Raw genomic sequence first — 21,899 nt, forward strand, 5'->3', positions numbered from 1 at the left:
GATGGGGTCTTGCTCTGTCGCCCAGGCTGAAGTGCAGTGGTGCCATCTCGGGTCACTGCAGTCACCACCTCCCGGGTTCAAAGCGCTTCTCGTGCCTCAGCCTCCCGAGTAGCTGGGATTACAGGCACGCATCACCACACACAGCTAATTTTTTTGTATTTTTAGTAGAGACGGGGTTTCACCATGTTGGCCAGGCTGATTTCGAACTCCTGACCTCAAGTGATCTGCGTTTCACAGCCTCCCGAAATGTTGGGATTACAGGCACGAGCCACTGTGCCCAGCCCATTTTCATCAAATTTTAAAAGAAACTATGTAATTTTGGCTTATGTTTGTGCTAGGTGTGTGTTTGTAGATTTCGTTTGATTTTCCACAGAGAGTATAAGATATCTGCACGTGAACAAATTTCGTTTTTTCCTTTCTGACATACATGCCTTTTATTTCCCTGTCTTCCCTGACTGCACTGTCTGTGACTTCCAGTACTATTTTGAATAGCTGTGGCAAGAACTGACATCTTTCCTGGAGGGAGCATTTTGTCGTTCATCATTTAATATGATATTAGCTGTAAGGTTTTTGGGTTTGTTTGTTTTTTGTTTTGTTTTGTTTTTTGGTAGATGTTCTTTATCAAGTTGAGAAAGTTCTCCTTTATTGCTTTTTTTTTTTAAAGAATTTTTGTCCTGCGTGGATGAATATTGTCAAATAATTTTCTGCATCAATTGATATTATGTGTGTGTTTTTTCTGTTAATATGGTAGTTTATATTGATTTATTTTCAAATATTAAACTGGCCTTTGTCATTATGAACAACCCTACTGGTGTATAATTGTTTCTCTCTGTTGCTGCATTCTATTTGCTAATATTTTGTTAAGGAGTTTTACCTCCGTATTCATGAGGGATGTTGCTCTGTAGTTTTCTTTGTTGTGCTGTCTCTGTCTGGTTTTGGTATCAGAGTGATATCGGATTAATAAAATGTTTTGAATTGAATGGATTGTCCATCTTCTGTTTTCTAGAGGAGATTATGTTGAACTGATATTAATTCTCCTTTAAATGGGAAATTTTGCAAATGAAGCATTTCTTTTTTGGATTTTTAAAATTACAAATATAATTTCCTTAATAGATACAGTGTTATCTATTTCATATTGGATGCGTTGTTGTAGTTTGTGCTTTCTGAGGAATTAGTCCCTTTTTTTCTTTTTTTTTTTTTTTTTGAGACGGAGTCTCGCTCTGTTGCCCAGGCTGGAGTGCAATGGCGCGTTCTCGGCTCACTGGAAGCTCCGCCTCCCGGGTTCACACCATTCTTCTGCCTCAGTCTCCCGAGTAGCTGGGACTATAGGCACCTGCCGCCACACCCGGCTAATTTTTTGTATATATATATATTTTTAGTAGAGATGGGGTTTCACCATGTTAGCCAGGATGGTCTCGATCTCCTGACCTCGTGATCCACCCGCCTCTGCCTCCCAAAGTGCTGGGATTACAGGCATGAGCCACCGCGCCCGGCCGGAATTAGTCCCTTTATTTAAGTGTGTACAGTTGTTTGTGATGTTTCCTTATTATCCCTTTGATATCTGCATAATCTGTAGTGGTAACTCCTGTCTCATTTCTTATATTGGTAATTTTCTGTCTTCTCTCTTTTGTCTTTGTGAGTCTTACTAGGAGTTTGTATATACAATTTTATTGATATTTTCAAAGAAACAAATTATTGTTACATTGATTTTCTCTATTATTTTTCTGTTTTCAATTTCATTTGATTTCTACTGTTTATTATTTTCTTCTTTCTGTTTTCTTTGGGCTTCTTTTGCTCTTCTTTTCTAATTTCTGGGGGTAGGAGCTTAGATTGTTGATTTGAGTCTTTCCTTCTTTTCTGCTGTAAACATTTAGCTCTGTAAGTTTCTCTCTTGGCAGCTGCATTCCACAGGTTTTCATACTGTATATTTTTTCAGTCCCGTTTAAAAAATTTCCTTTGAGAAGACTCATGGACTATTTAGAAGTGTGTTGTGTTTCCAAACATTAGGAGATTTGCCTGTTTTTCTGTTATTGACTTCTAGTTTGATTACTTTATTGTCAGTGAACATGTTGTGTATTATTTCAGTTCTTTTAAGTTTGTTAGGGTTTGTTTTGTGGCCCAGGATGTGGCATATCTTGATGTATGTTCTGTGAACCTTTGAAGGGAACATGCATTCTGTGTTGTTGGTGTACATTCCTATAAGCATCATTTAGATCCTGTTGGTTGATGATGTTATTGAGTATCTTCGTCTACATTCTGATTTTCTGTCTAGATATGTCAGTTGTTGAGAAAAGGGTATTCAGTCTCCAACTATAAATGTGGATTTATCTTTGCTCCTTTCAGTACTGTAAGTTTTTGCTTCATGTGTTTGCAGTTCTGTTTTTGGGCACATACATATTTAGGATTTCTATGTCTTTTTGATGGACTGGCCCTGTAATTGTTGTGTAATGTCCTTCTCTATACCTGGTAATCTTCTTTCCTCTGCAAGCTACTTTATCTTATGTAGATACATTCAGTCCTCCTTTCTTTTGATTAATATGTGCATGGTATATATTTTTTCACCCTTTCACTTTCAACCTAGCTATATAGTTATATTTGAAGTAAATTTCTTGTAGATAGCATTCATGTTTTCAATCCACTCTGGCAGTTCTGTCTTTTATTTTGCATATTTAGACTGTTTACACTTAGCATAATTACTGATATATGAGGGCTTAAGTCTGTTATTTTATTTCTTATTTTCTGTTTTTTTTCTTTCTGTTTTTCATTTCTTTGGTTTCCTTTTTCTCCTTTCCTGTGGGTTACTTGAATGTACTTTAGAATTCCTTTTAATTTATCTGTAGTATTTTTGAGTGTATCTCTTTTATAGGTTTTTTAAGACCTCGTATAGGTTTTTTTAGTGGTTGCCCTGTGTATTACATTATATATACATAACTTACTCTAGTTTCTTCATGTAGTCATTTTACCAGTTCCTATGAAATATAGAAGCTTTACCTCTCTTTGTATCTCTTTTTCCTCCTCCATTTATTATATAATTGTCTTAAATAGCTCTTCTATGTACTTTTAGAAACACATCAGAGTATGTTATAATTTTGCTTCAACTGTCAAATGTAATTTAGAAAAGAGGAGAAGAAAAGTGTGTTGTATTTACCTGTATTTTTACTCCTGTTATTCTTTCTTCCTTCCTGATAGTCCAGTATTTCTTCTTGCATAATTTACTTTCTGTTTAGAGGAACTTTCTTAGACATTCTTTTGTGATAGGTCTGCGGGTGACAAATTCTCTTAGTTTTCCTTCATCTGAGAATGTCTTGATTTTCCCTTCATTCCTGAAGGGTATTTTCAGTGGGTATAGAATTCTGGGTTGACAGTTCTTTTTTTTTCAGCACTTGAAAAAACGTGTGCCTCTTCCTTCTGAGCGCCATGGTTTCTGATGAGAAATCTACTGTCATTCGAATTGTTTTCTTCCTATAGGTAAGATGTTGTTTATCTCTCGCTGCTTTCAAGATTTTTTTCCTTGTCTTTATATTTCAGAAGTTTGATTACAGTGTGCTTTGATGTGAGTTCCTTTAAGTTTATCTTGTTTGGGGTTTGCTCAATTTCTTGAATTTGTAGGTTTATATCTTGTGCCAAATTTGGAAATTTTTCATCCTTTGTGTCTTTGAATACTTCTTTAGTTCTGCCTCTTTCTCTTTTCTTTCCAGGACTCTGACGACATGAATGTTAGATCTTTTGTTACAGTCCCAAAGGCCCCTGAGCTCTATTCGCTTTTTTAAGTCGACTTTCTCTCTGTTGCTCAGACTGGACCATTTCTATTATTCTATTTTCCAGTTCACTGACTCTTTCCTCTGTGCCTTCCATTCTGCTGTGGCCCATCTGTTGGTTTTCTAATTTCAGTCACTGTATTTTTCAGTTCTGAAGTTTCCGTTTGGTTTGTCGTATCTTCCGTGTCTTTCCTAAGACTTTATTTCTTTGCTGAGAATTTTATATTTTTCTTTTGTTTTAAGTGTGTTTTAAATTATCTGTTGAGCATTCTTATAATGGGTGTTTTTAAAATCTCTGTCCGGTAATTCTAACATCTGTATGATCTTGGTGTCTGTTGATTGTGTTTTCTCATTCAAGTTGAGATTTTCCTGGTTCTTGGTGTGATGAGTGATTTTTGGTTGAAACCTAGACTCTCTGGTATGATGTTATGAGCCCTAAGTCTTATTTACATCCTCAGTTTTAGCTTGTCTACTGTGATGCCACGCCAGCAAGTAGTGGGGCGTATTAGTCCATTCTCACACTGCTATGAAGAAATACCTGAGACCAGGTAATTTATAAAGGAAAGAGGTTTAATTGACTCATAGTTTCACATTGCTGAGGAGGCTTCAGGGAACTTAAAATCATGGCGGTAGGCAAAGGAGAAGCATGCACCTTCTTCACAGGGTGGCAAGACAGAGTGAGTGCAAGACACTTAATGAAACTGTCATATCTTGTGAGACTCACTATCATGAGAACAGCATAGGGGAAACCACCCCCATAATCCAATTACCTCCATCTGGTGCCTCCCTTGACACGTGGGGATTATAGGGATTACAGTTTGAGGTGAGATTTGGGTGGGGACACGCCAAACCATATTACAGGGGTTGTAGAGAGTTGCCCCATTATTGACAGGTGGGGATAGAAGTATAGATTCTTCACTTGCGTTCCATTGACACTCTAGGAGAGAAGGATTACTCATTACTGCTAGGCTAGGCTGGGAGTTTTAGCTGCCCACTAGGCCTCCATTCATACCAGCCTGGCTGGGAGAGATAGGAGTATCTTGTTACTGTTCCCCGTCTGGCTGGCCTTGACACAATGGAGATAGACCTTATCACCTCAAGATAGCAGTAGAAGTCCTGACTTTCCACTAGGGCTTGCGCCATTGAGTAGGAGGAAGAAGGTGCCTCATTCCTGCTGGGTGAGACGCGACGTCTAGGCCCCCTGTGTGATCTCTGCTGGCGTTGTGTGTATTGGGGGTCTTGTTACCACTCGATAGGGATGAAAGTCCCTGCTCCCACTTGGCTGTCTCTGAGACCACCCTAGCAGGGGCTTTGGGATGGTGGTGAGGGTGGAAGTCTAGGCTCCCCACCCAGTTTCTGCTGGTGTAAGTGGAGGTAGGGTCATAGTTTTTTTTTTTTTTTTTTTTTTTTGCTATGTGTGTATGTAGTTTGGCTGTTGTTTCGTGATTATTGTCTATAAGTTTTATATCTCACTAGGCTGCCTCATTCCTAGTCGTTTCACGAGGGAGAGCTGGGTTTATTGAGCCTTTAAAAAATCTGTACCTATTGGCATTTCTGGGTTGTTGGATTCACTAGTACCAAATCTAGGATATATATGAGGCATAAAAGAAAACTCAAATGAGAAACTTACTATTGTGCCATTCCTCAGGTCCCAAGGTCCCTAGCCAATGTTTTCCTTCTTCATTCCACCTTTTAGAATCCTATGTTTGCCTTATATATGATGTCCAAGGATCTTATATATGGTAGTCCCCCCTTATCCATGGTTTCACTTTCCTAGCTTTCTGTTATCCGAGGTCCACTGTGATCTGAAAATATTTATTACATAACTACTCTTGCACTTTGGGGCCATTATTAAGGAAAATAAGGGTTACTTGAACATAATTACTGCAATACCACGACAGCCAACCTCAGAACCAAGGTGGCTGTTAAGTGACTGATGAAGTCCAGGTGGGACGGAGTAGAACTGTGTGGGTTTCATCATGATACTTAGAACAGCTAACGACTTAAAACTCAGGAATTACTTCTGGAATTTTGCACCTACATCACAATGCCGATGTCATTCACCTCACTTCATCTCATCATGCAGGCATTTCATTATCTTATATCATCTCAAGAAAAAGATGACCGCTGGCTGGGCACAGTGGTTCATGCCTGTAATCCCAGCACTTTGGGAGGCCAAGGCTGGTGGATCACTTGAGGTCAGGAGTTCGAGACCAACCTGGACAACATGATGAAACCCCATCTCTACTAAAAGTACAAAAATTAGCTGGGCATGGTGATGGGTGCCTATAATCCTAGCAACTTGAAAGGCTGAGGCAAGAGAATCTCTTGAACCCGGGAGGTGGAGACTGCAGTGAGCAGTGAGCTGTGATCGCGCCACTGCACTCCAGCCTGGGCAACAGTGAGACTCTGTCTCAAAAAAAGAAAAAAAGAAGGAAAGAAAAGAAAAAGATGACTGCCAATATCTGTAGGAACCAGTTTCGTATTCTCTTTTAAGTTTCTGATGGATTTGTAGTTGTGGACACTTTTTTTTTTTTTTTTTTTTTTTTGAGACAGAGCCTCATTCTGTCACTCGGGCTGGAGTACAGCTGTCTCTTATACACATCTAGATGTGTATAAGAGAGGGCTGGAGTGCAGTGGCGCAATATCCGCTCACTGCAAGCTCTGCCTCCATGGTTCATGCCATTCTCCTGCCTCAGCCTCCTGAGTAACTGGGACTACAGGTGCCCGCCACCACGCCCAGCTAATTTTTTATATTTTTAGTAGAGACGGGGTTTCACCATGTCAGCCAGGATGGTCTCGATCTCCTGACCTCGTGATACACCTGCCTCGGCCTCCCAAAGTGCTGGGATTACAGATGTGAGCCACCGCGCCAGGCCTGTGGCCACTTTTATATTTCTGATAGCCTTCCCTCCCTCCCTCCTTCCCTCCTTCCCTTGATAAACTCTTTTTTCCCTGAAGTTTTGTCCACTTAAATGGTTTATCAATGCCTCAGTCTTTGTCTTTCTTGATCTTCTCTACTGTATTTTCGTTTTCTGTTTCGCTAATTTCTGTTCTTGTTTATTACTTCCTTTCTTGTACTTTGTGTATGTGTACTGTAATATTCTTTCTCCAATGTATTAGTTGGATAGTCAGCTCTTGACATTGAGCTTTTCTACTTTGCTAATGTGTTTAAAACTTTAAGTTTCACTCTTAGAGTTATTGTAGTTATATATTGAAAGTTTACATTTTTTGTTTTATTTTTTTTCCAAGCGTGATTAAGATTTCTTGTTTGGTTCATGAGTTTTTTTAAAAAATAAATATGATTTTAAATTTCTAATTGACAGAGATTTCTCTATCTTGTTCTCTTTCCCTGTGTTTTGCAATTGATTCCATTATTCCTTTTCATATTTCATCACTCCTTATATTTCAGATCATCCATTTGGATTTCTTTTTTTTCTTTTCCTTCTGCTTGAAGAACAGCTTTCCTAATTTTTTTTTTTTTTTTTTTTTTGGGATGGAGTCTCACTCTGTCGCCCAGGCTGGAGTGCAGTGGTGGCGCAATCTTGGCTCACTGCAACCTCTGCCTCCCGGGTTCAAGTGATTCTCCTGCTTCAGCCTCCCAAGTAGCCCACTGCCATGCCTGGCTAATTTTTTATATTTTTAGTAGAGATGGGGTTTCACTGTGTTAACCAGGATGGTCTTGATCGCCTGACCTTGTGATCTGCTCACCCCCCCCTAATTTCTTTTCGTGAGGTTTGATGGTGGTAAATTCTCTTGGCTTGCCTGAACAGTCTTTTTTTTGCCATTGTTTGTGAGAAATGGTTTTACATCGTAGAGAATTCTCATTTGTTATCTTTCTTTCAGCATATTGAGACTGCTCCACTGTCTTCTGCCTTCTGTTGTTTCTGTTGAGAAGCCAGTCATTCGTCTAAATTGTTGTTCCCCTGTATGGCTCTGTCTTCTCTCTGGGGCTGCTTAAATAAAATCCTAAATTTTTTTGTGGAGAATTGAAACATACGGGAAAGTGGAGAAAATGCAGTGAACTCCCGTGCTTCATCTCCACCCTCAGCAGTCACCCACATTTCACCAGTACTGTTTCACTTATGCGTCTTCTTGCTTTCTTGTGTATCATTTTAGGTGTAATATGCCAGTAAGCGTCTCTGACAATTAAGGGTTTATCATAGCCATAGAGCATTGTCACACTTAGCAATGCTGATAATAATTCCCTGATATTATCTAACACCTCTTCCAAGTTCAAATTTTACTAGTTATTTCAAAAATAACTTTTTACGGTTGGTTTGAGTCAGGATTCAAATGGGGTTTACTCATTTGAGTTTGCTTCATCTGTCTAAGTCTCTTTTACTTTAAAACAGTTTTCCTCTCCTTATTCATGCCATTTATTTGTTGAGGAGAACACATGGTTTGTTCTGTAGAATTTCTCAGTTTGGCTGTTTGCGTCGTGGTGGTGTTTGGCGCAGTTCTGTGTCCTCAGTGCATTCTGTTACCTGGTAATTAGATCCGGAACAGGGGCTTCTAAGCCGGGGACCTGTTGCAGCTGTGTTGTGGACCGTGGCCTCTGCATTTTAGGATGCCTAGCAGCATCCCTGGCCTCCACCCTCTCAGTGCCAGGAGCACCCCCTAGTGGTGACAACCAAAGGATGTCTAGATCCTGTTGTGAATCCAGGCCGGATGCGGTGGCTCACACCTGTAATCCCAGCACTTTGGGAGGCCGAGGTGGGAGGATCACCTGAGGTCAGGCGTTCGAGACCATCGTGGCCAACATGGTGAAACCCCGTTTCTACTAAAAATACAAAAATTAGCCGGGCGTGGTGGCAGGCGCCTGTAATCCCAGCTACTCAGGAGGCTGAGCCAGGAGAATCACTTGAACCCGAGAGGTGGAGGTTGCAGTGAGCTGAGATCGCACCATGCACTCCAGCCTGGGTGACAGAGCAAGACTCCGTCTCAGAAAAAAAAGAGAGAGGGAAGGAATCCAGTTCCCTTCTTTTGGAAGGCTTCCAGGTGGTGGTGTACACTTCCTGCCTCATGGTATCAGGAGCTATGTCATGTCTGGTGTCTCTCTGGGTGAGACTAACATGGAACAGTGGGTTTAGCCTGATCTGCCATTGTAAAGTTCTCCACTGGTCTTTCCCCAAATGGTTCTAGTGACATAGATGATTGTTACCCAGATCTGTGATTTCAGGGAGGGTCACAAAATGGTGAACTTATACTTTCACGATTCTTTCTGTGTTTGTTATTTTGACTTTTTCTGTAAGAAAGATCTTACCTCATCAACTGCTTGGTTACCCTGAAATGCAGTTTGTATGTGTATTGAACAAGGTACTTGCTTCATTCTGTCCCTTTATTTATAAGTTTTCGAAATAAGGAATCAATGCCCTTTAACAAATAGGACCAGTGAGAGCTATAAGCAAATGATTATTGTAAATTTTTGAATTTGAATGTGTTTGATGTATTTCAGTTCTTTGCAGTCAGTATTACTTTTGGTGCTTAAATTGTCCTATCTTGGCCATTGTTCACCCTTTCAAGTTGATTTTCTGCCCTTCTCGCAGGCCTGGAATAGAGTTTGACAATTTTCTGGTTTTCATGTATGACAGCATGTTCCACCATCATTGTGCACAGTTCCTGCCCCCAATCTGGAATTGCTTATTTCTTCAAGAAGCAGCACACGCTGGGCACTGCTATGATTTCTGTAGATTCCACCCTCTCACCCCCCGTACTCTGGTGGCCTTTGCCTCCAGGGGCTTCCTCTTCAGCTCCTCTTCAGAGACTTCCTTTGGACTACGGGAACCACGGGAAGTGCATGGGAGTTTGCATCCCCCAAGGTGGCACTTAGCCAATGAAGGGAAGGTGCAGGTGTCGGAGAGCCAGCTCTCTGGCTTCAGTCAGGACAACCTTCTGGTTCAGGTGAGAGCCCAGAGTGTCTCTGTGAGAGCCTGAGCCACCTTTGCAGGACTTGGTCTGAAGCGCACCCTTGCTTGGCTTCTTCACTTCCCTGTCTTGCTTTTCTCTTTCCTTCTGGTTTCTTCTGGGAGCCCGTCCCACCTCACGGTGTGCTTCTGTAGAACCTGACTCGAGACGCCTTGGCTCCTTGATAAGATATTTAGAGACAGTCGTCTGTGGTCATTGCTACTGGGTTCTTATTGCTTTCAGGCTTTTTGGTGAGCTTTTTAAAAACAGAAAAGTGGCTGGATGCGGTGGCTCATGCCTGTAATCCCAGCACTTTGGGAGGCCAATGTGGGTGGATCACCTGGTGTCAGGAGTTCGAGACCAGCCTGGCCAATGTGGTGAAACCCGGTCTCTACTGAGAAGAAAACAAAAGTGTGTAAAAATTAGCCGGATGTGGTGGGGCATGCCTTCAATCCCAGCTACGCAGGAGGCTGAGACAGGAGAATCCCTTGAACCCAGGAGGCGGAGGTTGCAGTGAGCCAAGATTGCGCCACTGCACTCCAGCCTGGGCAACAGAGCAAGACTCCATCTCAAAAAAAAAAAAGAGAGAGTGAAAAATATGTCATTAATTCCATGGCCTTTGTAATTCAAATAGAGGATTGTAGGATTTTAATCTCACTTTTGTATTTATCTCTCTTTTCTTCTATCCTGAAAATGTCTTTTTGTCTTTTTACCTTGCTTATTCTGTTTTTTTTAAATGGTCTTGTTTAAAAGTTTTTTCTTTCCTAATTATTTGCTTCTACTGCATAGAAATAATAAGCAGTTTCATCTGTTGGTTCTGTATTCAGCCACGGAATTGTCGAACTCTCATTACTCTAAGTAATTTTCTTGTAGATTATCTTGGTTTTTTTGGACACAGTTGTATCATCTGTGACTACGTCATTTTTGACCCATGAATTCTTTATTGTTTTTTTCAGTTTCCAAATGTAAAATTTTAATATTGATTAATCTCTTTGTTTCTGGTTTCTTTCTTAAGTTCTAACTTAAGTGTACTGTGATTAGGAGAACATGGTCTGTATGATAGTTTTCTTTGAAATCCGTTTGCGGTTGCTCTGTGCCTGGCCTTTATGGTCAGCTTTTTTCTTTGTTCTCGTTCTGTATGTGCTTCAGAGGGATCTGTTTTCTCTAATTTTGCGAGCTCTGAGCTTTTTATATTTGTATGCTAAATCAGGTTTGTTTGTTGTATTACTCAAATATTCTTTATATTCATTAATATTTTGCTTGATTGACCTGTCAATAATTTTTTTTTTATTTTTATAGATTTAGGGGGGACAGATGCAGTTTTGTTGCATTAGATCTATTGCACAGTGATGACGTCTGGGCTTTTCGTGTGGCCATCACCTGGGCTCAAGCGATCCTCCCACCTCAGCCTCTGCAGTAGTTGGACCACAGGCGCACCACTACACCCAGCTAATTTTTTGTATTTATTGTAGACATGGGGTTTCTCCATGTTGCCCAGGCTGGTCTTGAACTCCTGGGCTCAAGTGATCCACCCGCTTCAGCCTCCCAAAGTGCTGGGATTGCAGTTATGAGCCACCACGCCCGGCCTGTATTTACTTATTTTATGTATCTCATCTAAGAATTCCTGTATCTGAAGTCTTCAGGGGTGTGAGTGTACGCATTGTTTCTGCTGTTTTTAGGGGTCTAAGTGAGTGTACTCATTGTTTCTCTTGTGTCTTTCAGTCATGGTGACCTTGTTTCATGGTGTGTTTGGTGCGATGTTTTGAGTTCATATATGACCAATCTTAATCCTCTGTATTAGGGTTTTCTTAGAGGTACAGAACTAATAGAATATATATCCTCTATATATTTATATATATCTTGTATATATCTGTCTGTCTATATATATGAAGTCTTTAGGGGTGTGAGTGTATCCTATATATCATATAAGTATATAGGATATATACTATATATATGATATATATATATGGGAGTTATTAAGTATTAGCTTACACGATCACAAGGTCCCACGATAGGTTCTCTGCAAGCTGAGAAGCAAGGAGAGCCAGTCTGAGTCCCACATCTGAAGAGCTTAGAGTCTGATGTTTGAGGGCAGGAAGCATTCAGCATGGGAGAAAGATGTAGGCTGGGAGGTGAAGCCTGTCGGCTCCTTTTCACGTTTTTCTGCCTGCTTTATATTCACTGGCAGCTGATCCGATTGTGCCCACCGGATCAAGAGCGGGTCTGCCTTCTGCAGCCACTGACTCAAATGTTAATCTCTTTTGGCAACACCCTCACAGACACACCCAGCATCAGTACTTCGTATCCTTCAATCCAGTCAAGTTGACACTCAGTATTAAACATCACATCCTCCTTTTCTCAACCAGGGTTTTGTGAGATAATTAAGCCCTACAGAAAATGAATTAACTACGTTTTCAGTTTTCCCAAGGATGGAACATAGCTTGTATCTCCCCAGATGTATAGGAGAGAAATCCTTTCTCTTGGGATATCTTGGGAAATAACAGCTTAAATTATCTCCAGATTCCCCCATCTGTGGGGATTCTGTAGGCCAACTGAGGAAGGTTTTTGTCAGAGCGGATTTGCATTTGTTGTTTCCAGAAGCCTGGGGTGCTGCCAGTCTGGGCTTACTTCAGCTCCCCTTTGGGGATGATTCTCATTCAGCTTCCCCACCTTGAAGTGAGCCCAAGGCTTGGCACTCCTACCCCTGCACTGGAAAGGGCAGTTCCTCAGTTCGGCCTCAAGGGGGACCTGTGCTGCCGTCGCCTGCTGTTAGGAGGAGTAAAGCACCTGGGCCGTGTCTGCCCGTGGCTGTTTCTGGTGAAGGCTCTCTTCCTTTCTGTATTCCCCTCCAAAGCTCGCTGTTTTGCTTCGTTGTCTCCTATTTCAGGGATTTAATTTTTTTAACTATTAAGTCTTTTTAAAAATAGCCTTTCTCCAACAATGACTTTAGTCTGTTGCAGTTTTCATTTTTTCCTTTCCATTCTTTCTTCTGCTTTGACTTAATTGACATTTTTTCCCTACGATCGATCATATGACTTTCATATGATTTCCTATGTTGTAGTAAATCAATTTCCTGAGAAATAGTTCCATCCAAGCTCTGGCATCTTCGTTATATTTATTTTGAGCAACAAAAGTCTTCTTTGAATCCAGACTGATTCTTTTTTCCCAGTTTACTTAAGTTAATTAATTATTCATTTATTTTAGAGACGGAATCTCATTCTGTCACCCAGACTAGAGTACAGTGGTGGCATTGTAGCTCACTGTAACCTCGAACCCTTGACCTCAAGTGATCCTCCTGCTTCAGCCTCTGGAGTCGCTGGAACTGTATGCACGTGCCAACACACCCAGCTAATTTTTTAATTTTTAAATTTCTTTGTAGAGACAGGGTCTGTCGCCATCTTGCCCAGGATGATCTCATTGCTTGGGACTCCTGGGCTCAAGGGATCCCTCCCACCACAGCTGTGGCATGTGTAATATCCATAGTATGGTGCTTCTTATAAATATTGCATATTTTATTTAGTCAGTTTATGGTTGTGCATTTTATAATTTTTGTTATTGTAAAAGAACTTACAACACACGCCTATAAGCCCAGCACTTCGGGAGGCCAAGAAGGGCAGATCGCTTGAGGTCAGGAGTTTAAGACCAGCCTGGCCAACATGGCAAAACGCTGTTTCTACTAAAAATACAAAAATTAGCTGGGTGTGGTGGCAAGCGCCTGTAATCCCAGCTACTTGGGATGCTGAGGCAGGAGAATTGCTTGAACCTGGGTGGCAGGGGTTGCAGGATGGTACCACTGTACTTCAGCCTGGGCAACAAGAGCGAAACTCTGTCTCCTATCTCAAATTAAAAAACAAAAAACAACAAACAAACAAACTTACAACAAAAACTTTTGGGAAGACTTATTTTTGTGGGCAAACTTCATTTCCTTAGCAGGTAATGTCTAATAAATTAGTAGAATTGTTTACGGCTTCAAGTAAGTTTTGCCAGATTGCTTTCTCAGATTACATAATTTTCATTTTCAACAGGGAAGTGTGACGGTGCCCATTTCAAAAGTGGTCGCTTTAAACAGCTTGTGCTCGTGGGCGGGGCCTGGTTATCTTGGCTCTGGAGCCAGCATCCTCAGTGGTATAGACCCCGACTGCTGTGGCCTTGACTGTTTTCATGCTCATCTCGAAGCTTGGTTTTCTCTGGCACAGCCTTTCTCTGCAGGGCTTCAAAGTGGCCAGCAGTCAAGGGCTCCACAGCGGGCTCTCGATTAGCACCTTCACTTTGTTGCTCTTTAAAATCCTATTTGCTTTGATATTTCTTTAAAGAATTCAAAATGAGTTGCAGCAGTGGGAGGCGGCTCCGAGTCACTGCACATCTTCCTTGGTGTCCCTGAGGTCTCAAGAGCTCTGTCACCTACAAAAATTAAAATATACAGTAGGATAGTTGAAAATGGAGAATTATTGTACAAAAAACACTGGGCAGGGACAACAAAATTTACCTTAGAAAACAACAAGGTGGTGGCCATGTTAGCCCTGGGGAGTTTGATTTGTGGGAGCATGGCTGGGGTGGGTTGGGGTGCTGAACAGCAGAAGATGGGCCCTGGGGGAAGGAGGCGACGAGTGGGGGCTGGCGAGGGAGCAGGGCCTGAGCAGAGGCTGGGGCCCCCCGGGAAGAGTGTCCTTCCAAGCTCTATGGCCTCACAGGACCTTCTCCTGGGATCCCGAGGAAGAAAATCCCAGGTCAAGGGAGACTGGACGACGAGGAACAGGGAGCCCTTGTGGGTTTGCGGGTTGGGGCTGGCCCCTGCTCCTCCCTGTGCTGCGGGTTCGCGGTCCCAGCAGAGGCAGTGGGAAGGTATCACCAGGCTTTGGGCTTCTCAGCGCATCGAGACCCGCTCAGCGAGGCGGGGGGGTCCACAGCCAGGGGGGCAGTGCTGGGTTCTGTGTTGTTCCCAACCTTGGTGCAGCAAGAGGTGAGGAAGGGTCTGTTCACGTCTCCGCGGCAGACGGTGGTCCTGGCTGGCGTGCACCGTGGTCGTGTGTGTGAAGCGGTGTTCTTAGCTGCAGGCCAACCCTGGTGGGCCTGCGAGGACCTGGCGCAACTGCTGGGAACATGGGAGCTAGGAGAGGGCCACGCGATGTGACTTTGTGTGTACCACACCCCTTACTCGGGGGCCCTGTGTCTTTGTAGGTGGTAACGTGGACCTGGAAAGCCAAGCAGAGGGGAAGAAGGAGGTAGAAGCGGATGACGTGATGAGGAGCGGCCCCCGGCCCATCGTCCCGTACAGCTCCATGTTCTGTTTAAGCCCCACCAACCTGTGAGTCTCCTGCCTGCCGGTGTGTGTGGCTGCCCACTCACCCCTGCATCGCGACCCATGGGAACACAGTAGCCAGCGTGCACTGATTCTGCACACTTACGTAGACAAACGTCTCTGAGTACCACAGCAGTCCCCAGAGGCACGTGCCCGTGTGGCCTCATTCTGCAGAAGAGGACGCGGACACAGGAGGTTCTGTGACTGTTCACAGGCAGCCTCAGCAGAGCTGGGATGAGCTCCAGGCCCGGGCTCCTCACCTCCTATGTGGCGTGTGTGTGTCTCTGCACACAGGGACCCCGTCTGCCCTGTCTCACAAACACACTTCCATCCTTCTGCCTTCCCATCACACCTGGCGCCTGTGTGCCATGCATGTGTGCACTGTGTTTATTTGCATGTCTGTCCGTGTGTCCGTGCCTGTACTTTTCATGCATCCGTCATCCACTCTTCAGTCCAGAGCTTCCGTTAGTCCAGCCAGTGTTGATGTGGCAGATAGCACTCTAGGTGCTGGGAATAGCTAGGAATGAACAAAACAGGTGAGATCCCCTGTCCTTGCTAAGCCTGTGTGTTGGTGGGAGAGATAGACAACAGACACGACAAATAAGTAAAAGACATAAGATGCAGATAGTGATAAGTGCTGGGAGGAAACACAAAGCAAGGCGGGGAGATGCGGACCATTGGGCGCTAAAACACAGATGAGAAGGTCAGGTGGGGCTTCTGGGGTGAGACTGGAGCAGAGCTTTAGGAGGAGGAGGCAGAGGGAGAGGCAGAGCAGGGGTGGAGCCGCACAAGAGCTTGCCCGGCCAGAGCAGGGGCTGGGCAGGTGCCCGGGAGGGCAGAGGGCAGCAAGGCTGCGTGGACATGTGCCTGTTGGTTACTAATCTGTCCATCCCCTTCTTTCACCATCCAACCGTCTTTCCACCAAGCCCTGTGTTATCCCCTCTTCCTGCCTCCTCCCTCCCATCATTCTTTTATCCAACACATGTCTGGGGAGCTTACCGTGCTCTACTGTGGTTAGGAGTAAAGCGGTAATGGAGGCAGACATGGACCCTGCCATGTCAGGACTGGCAGTGCAGTGGCAGGTGGGGGCGGTGACCCGGGGTGGAAAAGGAAACACGGGAAGGCACTGGCATTCTGGGAGCAGGTGAGAGAAGGCCAGGGAGGTTTTCTGGTGGCAGTGACATCTTGGTTGAAACCTGAAGGATGAGTGAGAGTTAAGGTGAAGAGGGGAGAGGGGAGGAGCTAGCGGAGTGTTCACAGTAGCCCAGAAGTAGAAGCCAGCAGTCGGCAAACAGCCGAGGACAAAGCTGGGTTGGAACACAGAGGGGAGGCGGGGCTGGCTGGCTGTTCTCTTGCGGCGTTGGAGGGTCACACCGTCCCGGAGCACGCTGAGGAGCGTGGGACATGTGCACGGTGGGGGCACTCAGATTGCAGCCCAGCAGGGCCCTTCTATGGGGAGACTGCAGATGGAGGCCACTGAGTAGACGGTAAGGGTTTCAGGGAGAGGCAGTGGTGGTTAGACCAGGGTGCTCATAGTGGTGAGGTTTGGAAGTTAAGTGCGTGTGGAAGAATTTTAGAGGCAGAATCTACAGAATTTGGTGATAAATTAGATGTGGAAGGGGAAGGAGACATCGAGGATGACACCCAGTTTCTGCCTGACAGTGGCGGAAGGCACTGCATTCACCGAGGCCTGCAGTGCTGCTGGAGTCCCGCCTGCAGACCCTGCAAAGCCTGGGGCGGCTGGGGATGTCTCATGGCCAGGTGGACTTAGGATCTGAGCTGGGGGTAGAGCTGAGTGCCAGAAACCCAGACACAAGTTGGAGTGGATGACGGCTGATTTAGAAGGAAAGGCAGCCCTTTTAAGGAGGGGAAGTGGCAAGGGCTGAGGCAGCAGCAGGCTGGCGGTGGGCCAGGGATGAACAGCTCTATGGACACAGGGGCAGGAGCTAGATGGCAGAGTTCCCTTCAAGGAAGAGGGAGATGTGGGCAGCCGCTTAAGGTGGATGGCCCTTGGGGGTTTGTAGGTGTGGGTGAGAGGAAGAGCTGAGAGGGACTGGGGGCGGTGGGCATGCCTGCGAGGCAGGGGAGGCACCGCCAGAGCACAGCCCTTGTGATGGGTAGGTGCTCAGTAATGTTGAACAAGTGAGTCAGGCACATGGGACTGGAGCAAAAGGCGAGCATGTGGCAGTGTGTGGAGCATGTTCATATGCACCCTGGGAGCCTGGACAGGGCACACACACCCCGCACAGGCCCCAGAGAACTTTCCTAGGGCAAGAGAGACCTGCTCTCCCTGAGAATGTTGATGCTGAAATTCTTCCTCTCTGAGCAACTCCCTTCCTGCTGCCCACAGCTGACCTCTTCTGTGAAAGGGCTGGGTAGTTGATGCTGTTGGCGTTAGACTGCTGTTGGCTGCATGGACAGACAGTTGGTAATGAGTGGATGTAGCTGTACTCCAGTGAAGTTTTATTCACACAAACAGGTCAGCCCGATCTGGCCTGTGAGCTTTGCTTTGTTGACCCCTGCCGTGAGATTCTGCAGCCTTCCCCACTCCCTATGCCGGGAGGCCCTCTCAGGAATCTCAGCCACTCTCCGTTACCTGGCTGCCACCTCCAACCACAGGGACCAAGCGAAGCTCTGGGGCCACAGCTTCCTGAGGCAGCCCAGAGCCCTTTCTGCGGGACGGGCTGAGCCTGCCCTGTGGCAGGGGGCTGGCGCACCCAGCGGGTGGGCCTTGTGATCCGTGCGTTCCCTCACAGGCTCCGCCGCTTCTGTCACTACATCGTGACCATGAGGTACTTCGAGATGGTGATTCTCGTGGTCATCGCCTTGAGCAGCATCGCCCTGGCTGCTGAGGACCCAGTGCACACGGACTCGCCCAGGAACAATGTGAGTGGCCCGGACGGCCGGGCCCCCGCCAGGCTGTGGGGCGGGAGCTGGGTGCCTTCCCAGGAGCCCAAGGGGCTGGGGTGGGACTGGAGTCCTGTCTTCTCACAGGACACCCCTCCTTCCTCTCTCTGTGTGCCTGGGAGTGCAGGACCGAAGGTCTGGAGACAGGAAGACGGTGCGGCAGAGGGGGCCTGTTCCCAGACAGGCTTGTCGGAGACCCCCTCCCAGAACCGTTGTCCACAGGCTTCCTGGCTTCCTGGCTGACTCCGAGGAAAAAGTCGGAGCCACCGAGGGCACCTGGCTTAGGTTTCAGCCCAGCCTTTGAGAGTAACCTTCCTTTTGGTTTCAGGCTCTGAAATACCTGGATTACATTTTCACTGGTGTCTTTACCTTTGAGATGGTGATAAAGGTGAGATATGTGGCTGCCCCTCGTGACCCCAGTGTTTGAGATGGGACCAGGGCAGGGGTTGAACCACAATTCTTATAAACTCTTAAGACATATGGTAGGTGTGAACTGGGTGTGTGCTCAGCACGTGAACGTGTGCAAAGAGGCTTTGTCGTTCACTGAGGAAATTACGTCCCCCACTGGGAGTGCTCCCCAGCGTCGTGCCTGGGCCTCCACTTGCCCTGGTTTCTTGAACACATGAGCTACAGTCTCTCTCCAATGTGCACATGTGGGCAGAGGCCCTCCCTCTTGGGACAGCAAAGGAAGAGGGCTTCGTGGCATTGGCTCGGGGAGGAGGAGACCTGAGAGAGAATGTTGGAAGATTGCTGGAAGTGGGTGCTGAAGACTTGAATTTAGGAGGACATTTGTCTTATGATAGATTCAGAGTCCTTCCCTGTCTGCCTCTAAGTGTTGGTACGAGGTCCCCCCATATCACTGTCTGACTAGTGTGGCCCTTGTGCGTTTATGCAGGTGTGTCTTCAGTGTGATTGAGTGTGCACACAGCTGCACGTCCGTGACTTCCGTGCAGCTTAGGGTGTGTGTGTGCCCGCATGCATGCACACAGGGCAGCGTGTGCGTATGGAGCACTGACAGCAGATGCATGAACACGTTACCTCTGCTATTTCACTCTTGCAAAATTTTGCGGGGTGGGCGTCATCATCCCCATTTTACAGACACTTAGCGAGGTTATGGTGCTGGCCCAGAATTGCAGCAGCAGGAGTGACAGAGCCAGGATGCAAGTGAAGGTCTGTGGAACTGCCGTCCTGCTGCTCTGAGCTTGCCTGCAGGGGATCTGGGCGAGCTCTGAGCTCCCTGGGGCCATGTGTGCCTACAGCTCTGCGGTGGAGGAGCAGATGGAGATGGAGGCCTCAGTCTTATTCAGGCTGAAGGGAAGCTGGAAGCCCAGGCAGGATCTCAGCTGGTCACGAGCCGTGTAGGGATATTTAGGTCCATGGCATTGAGGTCCAAAGGCCCACTGAGGCCCTTCGGGGTGTGACCTAGGCCGTGCCTCCCTACTCTGACAGGGCATGTGAAGGTGTCTCTAAGGTGCACTGAAGTCACAGGTGTGCACATACGTGTGCACTCTCAGCCACACAGCCTTCCACGGGGACCTAGAGCTGTATTCCTCCCTCATGACTCTGGAGCCTAGCTCTGCCTGTCTTTCTGGGTTTGTTTTGTTTTATTTTTTTGAGACCGGCTCTCACTCTGTCACCCAGGCTGGAGTACAGTGGCGTGATCTCAGCTCACTGCAGTCTCTCTGTCCTGGGTTCAAGCAATTCTCATGCTTCAGCCTCTCAAGTAGCTGGGATTACAGGTGTGCACCACTACGCCCGGCTATTTTTTGTATTTTTAGTGGAGATGGAGTTTCACCATGTCATCCAGGCAGGTCTTGAACTCCTGAACTGAGGTGATCCGCCTGCCTCAGCCTCCCAAAGTGCTGGGATTACAGGCTTACGTAAGCCACCATGCCTGGCCATGTTTTACTTTTTCCTGAGAGATAGGATTTCAGCGTGTTGCCCCGGCTGGTCTCCAACTCCTGGGCTCAAGCAATCCGCCTGCCTCAGCCTCCCCAAAGTGCTGGGATTACAGGCATGAGCCCCCGCGCCTGGCCTCTGCCTGTCTTTTCTGGATTATCATGTACCTGAAGTGTGTTTCTGCCTCCTAGATGATCGACTTGGGACTGCTGCTTCACCCTGGGGCGTATTTCCGGGACTTGTGGAACATTCTGGACTTCATTGTGGTCAGTGGCGCCCTGGTGGCGTTTGCTTTCTCGTAAGTAACGTTTGCTCTGCTCTGGCTGGGGAGCGCCCCCAGAGTCACAATGGGCATGAGGGTGAGGGAAGAAGGAAGAGGCCCTGCTGTGGGCCTCCCTGGGCTGCCTGTGGCTCTGTCGCTGTCTATGTGGGACTGTCCCTGCCTGCTTGGGGCGGGGCTGCGTGGGGTCAGGAGGGCCTGAGGTCTGTCTGTGCCTCTCGAACTAGGTAGGGCCCTGGCGTGGCCTGTGACCCTGGGACCATCCCTGCCTGCCTGGAGGGGTGGGGACTATGTGGGGCTGGGAAGCCCTGGTGTGGCCTGTGGCTCTGGGACCGGGTGGCACAGCCTCTGGTGTGCCCAGCGTTTGCCTCCCAGGGTCCTTGGAGGCAACTTCACCTTGACCTGCTCTGAGGCAAGTCTGCTTCTGACCTGGGGAGACCTCTGGTGCTTTCGCCCAAGGCAGAACTGGTGGTCGCCTTCCCCTCTTGGGGCATTAGACGTCTCTGACTCCCAAGCCACTGGCACTTGGCCCTGCTGTGGCTGGACCTGGAGTTGGCTTCCTCAGACCCTGCATGGAGGCTGTCGTCGGGGGCTCAGCTACAGCTGGGGATGGGAATACAGCGGGGAGTTGTGGGGTGAGACCCAGAGACAAGGAAGACCCCTAGTGGACGACAGACATGAGGGAGGGTCCACATCTCTCCGGGCCGCTGGGAGGGCTGCTCCTGGCGCCACTGACTCTGTTCTCTTTGTCTTCCTCTTGCTGGACTCGGCAGGAGCTTCGTGGGGTAATGCCTGCTCTCCCCCACACGCTGTCCCTGACATCACAGCATTCCAGCAGCCCCTCTTGGGTCATTTCATCTCCAGCCTCACCCCCCGCTCATCCACCTTCACCCCATCGGGGCGCATGCCGCTGGGAGCCAAGTCCCCGGCCAGGGGTTCCTGCCATGCCGCTGGGAGCGGGGCGGGGAGCTGGGCTGGAGCTGGGCATGGTCAGCCCTTGGTGAGGAGCTTCCTGGTGAGCAGGCTGTCCCCAGTGAGGGCTGGAGACTGGGGCCATTGGCCTGGAGGGCAGCAAGGGCTCCCGGAGGGAACTGCCACCTGTGGCCGGAGCCCAAGGACCGGGGACATCGTAAGGTGCTTCCAGTGCAGCTCTTCTCCGGAAGACCGGCGTTCTTTCCTCTCCACTCCAGCCCCCTGCAGTTCCCAGTCTCCTCTTTCTGTGATAAAGGAATGAGAACTTTGCTAAAGCATCACCATAGGCCTTAGGAGTGGGAACACTGCAGCCAGGGGTCCCCCAATCAGGAGGAGGGGAAGGGGTTGGGCCCATCCAAGCGGCCTCAGAGCAGGAGAAAAGGAGCAGGCCCCAGATGGATGCTGCCCCAGAAAGCCTCATTTACTGGGCGACAAAACAGTATCCCCTCCCTCCTGCCCCTGTCCCCTCTTCCCTCAGCTGGTGGAGGAAGCTGGTTTGAGAGTGGGTGTCGGGAGCACTGGGGTGATGGAGACAGGAGGCTGGGTTCTTCCCACCTGGAAGCGTTTCACGGGGAGTTGATCTGATTCTGGAGTGTAGGCTACAGTCAGGGGAGAAGAAGGGACTGTGTAGCCACACGGCTCAGGGTGACTGAGCACTCTCTGCTCAGCCCCAAGTGTTGCTGGAGCCCCAGGAAGAGCACAGAGGGCAGGGCTGCCCCTGCAAGCTGGCCTTCCCCAGGGAACGTGGTGGGATGTGACCTCTGAGCAGGGTGGGGAAGGGCTCCATGTGTGAGTGAATCCCACCCAGCCCTGAGCCCTCAGCTCCCACCCTCACCTCCCACCAAGTAGAGTGGCTTTGCTTCTGAGAACCGGGACC

The 21,899-nt window shown here is 47.3% G+C and overlaps 1 protein-coding gene across 1 annotated transcript in view; it reads left to right on the plus strand.

The window, feature by feature from the left end:
* Positions 1–21,899, plus strand: part of CACNA1B (calcium channel, voltage-dependent, N type, alpha 1B subunit) — a 296,162-nt gene that overhangs the window by 195,627 nt on the left and 78,636 nt on the right. The window contains exons 23-27 of the mRNA XM_011985186.1: positions 14,844–14,970; positions 17,721–17,850; positions 18,200–18,259; positions 19,962–20,068; positions 20,824–20,835. Coding sequence (XP_011840576.1) covers positions 14,844–14,970; positions 17,721–17,850; positions 18,200–18,259; positions 19,962–20,068; positions 20,824–20,835 — 436 coding nt within the window. The remainder of the gene's footprint in view (positions 1–14,843; positions 14,971–17,720; positions 17,851–18,199; positions 18,260–19,961; positions 20,069–20,823; positions 20,836–21,899) is intronic.

Source organism: Mandrillus leucophaeus, unplaced genomic scaffold, assembly GCF_000951045.1.
Source record: "Mandrillus leucophaeus isolate KB7577 unplaced genomic scaffold, Mleu.le_1.0 Scaffold28, whole genome shotgun sequence".
Lineage (NCBI taxonomy): Eukaryota > Metazoa > Chordata > Mammalia > Primates > Cercopithecidae > Mandrillus > Mandrillus leucophaeus.